We start from the raw sequence: 2310 nt of genomic DNA on the forward strand, positions 1-2310 counted from the left end.
CTCTTGAGAGGAACTTAAAAATGTCTAGCATAAATAGTGAAAACGAACATCCAAGGCACATATATAAACAACCCTAGATTTAAAGTCCTTGTCTTTGACCACAGAGGCAATGTTTTGAAGTGGGCTAAGATATAATAATTTTAAATAGTTTTTGGGAATTTTTTATTATTTTCTCTGCCCTTATATATATCACTGAATTTTGGATAGGTTTGGCCATCACCAACAACAATCAAAGTTTTTCTACTCTTTTTTCAACACTTGCTCAAAAGCAACAGCAAACTATCATTTTAGTGTTGTTGTTTTTTCCCTGGCTAGTTTTGATCTAAGCATTGCTTTCACACTTTTGGCTGGAATCTTATAATGGGGATGTTGTCGAGGAAAGTCACGTGCAATTCGCATGGACAAGATTCTTCTTACTTCCTGGGATGGCAAGAATACGAGAACAACCCGTACGATGAAGTGAAGAATCCTCAAGGGATTATTCAAATGGGACTTGCAGAGAACCAGGTAAATAAAGAAAACCCAGAAAAATACAGAGTATGTTCTTTTTCATGATTAAAAGATTATTGTAGTTCGGTGTTTGTAGTTTAATAATGTGCATGCTTTTTTCTTTTTCAGCTGTCGTTTGATCTTCTAGAGTCTTGGTTGGCTAAGAACCCAGATGCTGCTAGTTTCAGAAGAGAAGGGCAATCCATATTCAAAGAGCTTGCTCTTTTCCAAGACTATCATGGCCTCCCTGTATTCAAGAAGGCATTGGTTGATTTCATGGCTGAAATCAGAGGAAACAAAGTAACATTCGATCCCAATCACATCGTCCTCACCGCCGGTGCAACCTCCGCCAACGAAACGCTCATGTTTTGTCTCGCCGAACAAGGCGACGCTTTCCTTCTTCCAACGCCGTATTATCCAGGGTACGTGAAATCGTTTATCCTTCATCATAAACCTAAAAATGTTAAAACAACATCTTTGAGTTTGTGTATTAATTCATTCATATTTTGTTATTACAGATTCGATAGAGATCTTAAGTGGCGAACGGGAGTTGAGACTGTGCCGATCCAATGCACCAGTTCGAATCGCTTTCAAATCACTGCATCAGCTCTCGAAGAAGCTTACCAACAAGCTCAAAGAAAGAATTTGAGGGTGAAAGGCGTGTTAGTCACCAACCCTTCGAATCCATTGGGCACGACTATGACGAGAAACGAATTGGATCTTCTCGTTAACTTCATTACGGACAAAGAAATCCATTTAATCAGCGACGAAATCTACTCCGGAACTGTGTTTAACTCACCCGCTTTCGTTAGTGTCATGGAGGTTTTAAAAGATCGAAAGCTCGAGAAAAGTGAAGTATGGGAAAGAGTTCATACTGTTTATAGCCTTTCAAAGGATCTGGGTCTGCCTGGTTTTCGAGTTGGTGCAATTTACTCCAACGATCCCATTGTTGTGGCCGCCGCCACAAAAATGTCCAGCTTCGGCCTAGTTTCGTCTCAAACACAGTATCTACTCTCCGCCATGTTATCCGACAAGAAGTTCACGAAAGAATACATGTCCAAAAACCACAAGAGACTACAGAAGCAACAGAGCAAGCTCGTTGCCGGACTAGAAAAGGCCGACATCGGCTGCTTAGAAAGCAACGCCGGGCTATTCTGTTGGGTCGACATGAGACACCTTTTGAGGTCCGACACGTTCGAAGCGGAAATGGAGCTTTGGAAGAGGATAGTTTACGATGTTAAGCTGAATATTTCCCCTGGTTCTTCGTGCCATTGCAGCGAACCAGGGTGGTTCCGTGTTTGCTTCGCCAACATGTCTGAAGATACCCTAAAACTCGCCATGCAACGGTTGAAATCCTTCGTAGGTTCGATCACCGTTAACGACCAGAGCCACCAAGAGTTGAAGAACTCGAGGAGGAAGTTTCGCACCAAATGGGTTTTCCGGCTGTCGTTTCTGTCGTTCCATGATCGGGAGCAAGATGAACGATAAGCCAGGCAAAAAAAATTTCCAGTATGTACTACACATTGTTCATTTTGAAAATACTTTTTGAGAGAATTTTTCTCTTTTATATAAATTGTCCAAAAGTAATTATTTCTTTAACTGTAGACATTGAAGAAGCTGCACTCAATCCATATGAGATTTGGTGTGTGCTCAGTAAAATTTAAGTTACCACGTGGCATAGAAATTTCTTGAATTTACATTTAAACTGTTGTCTTGTCTCCTTAACGTCCTTATTTTAGTTTTTACATAGCGACATATATTTTGTTATTTCATAATTTTCTTAATTAATTAGTTGATAATAAACCCACACAATTTAAGAAT

The 2310-nt window shown here is 40.0% G+C and overlaps 1 protein-coding gene across 1 annotated transcript; it reads left to right on the forward strand.

The window, feature by feature from the left end:
* Positions 1 to 226: 226 nt before the first annotated feature.
* Positions 227 to 1977, forward strand: LOC120181469 (1-aminocyclopropane-1-carboxylate synthase-like). Its single transcript, XM_039186585.1, has 3 exons — positions 227 to 507; positions 619 to 911; positions 1008 to 1977. The coding sequence occupies exons 1-3, from the start codon at positions 361 to 363 to the stop codon at positions 1975 to 1977; spliced, it is 1410 nt and encodes a 469-aa protein (XP_039042516.1). The 5' UTR covers positions 227 to 360.
* Positions 1978 to 2310: the final 333 nt, after the last annotated feature.

The sequence above is a fragment of the Hibiscus syriacus genome, unplaced genomic scaffold (genome assembly GCF_006381635.1).
Source record: "Hibiscus syriacus cultivar Baekdansim isolate YM2019G1 unplaced genomic scaffold, ASM638163v2 tig00112523_pilon, whole genome shotgun sequence".
Taxonomy (NCBI): domain Eukaryota; kingdom Viridiplantae; phylum Streptophyta; class Magnoliopsida; order Malvales; family Malvaceae; genus Hibiscus; species Hibiscus syriacus.

Excerpts from the sequence above, each read along its gene's own strand:
- LOC120181469 (XM_039186585.1), top strand. The coding sequence starts at position 361 with ATGGGGATGTTGTCGAGGAAAGTCACGTGCAATTCGCATGGACAAGAT. Across the intron at positions 508-618 it reads TGGGACTTGCAGAGAACCAG|CTGTCGTTTGATCTTCTAGA; the intron begins GTAAATAAAGAA and ends TTTCTTTTTCAG. Across the intron at positions 912-1,007 it reads CCAACGCCGTATTATCCAGG|ATTCGATAGAGATCTTAAGT; the intron begins GTACGTGAAATC and ends TTGTTATTACAG.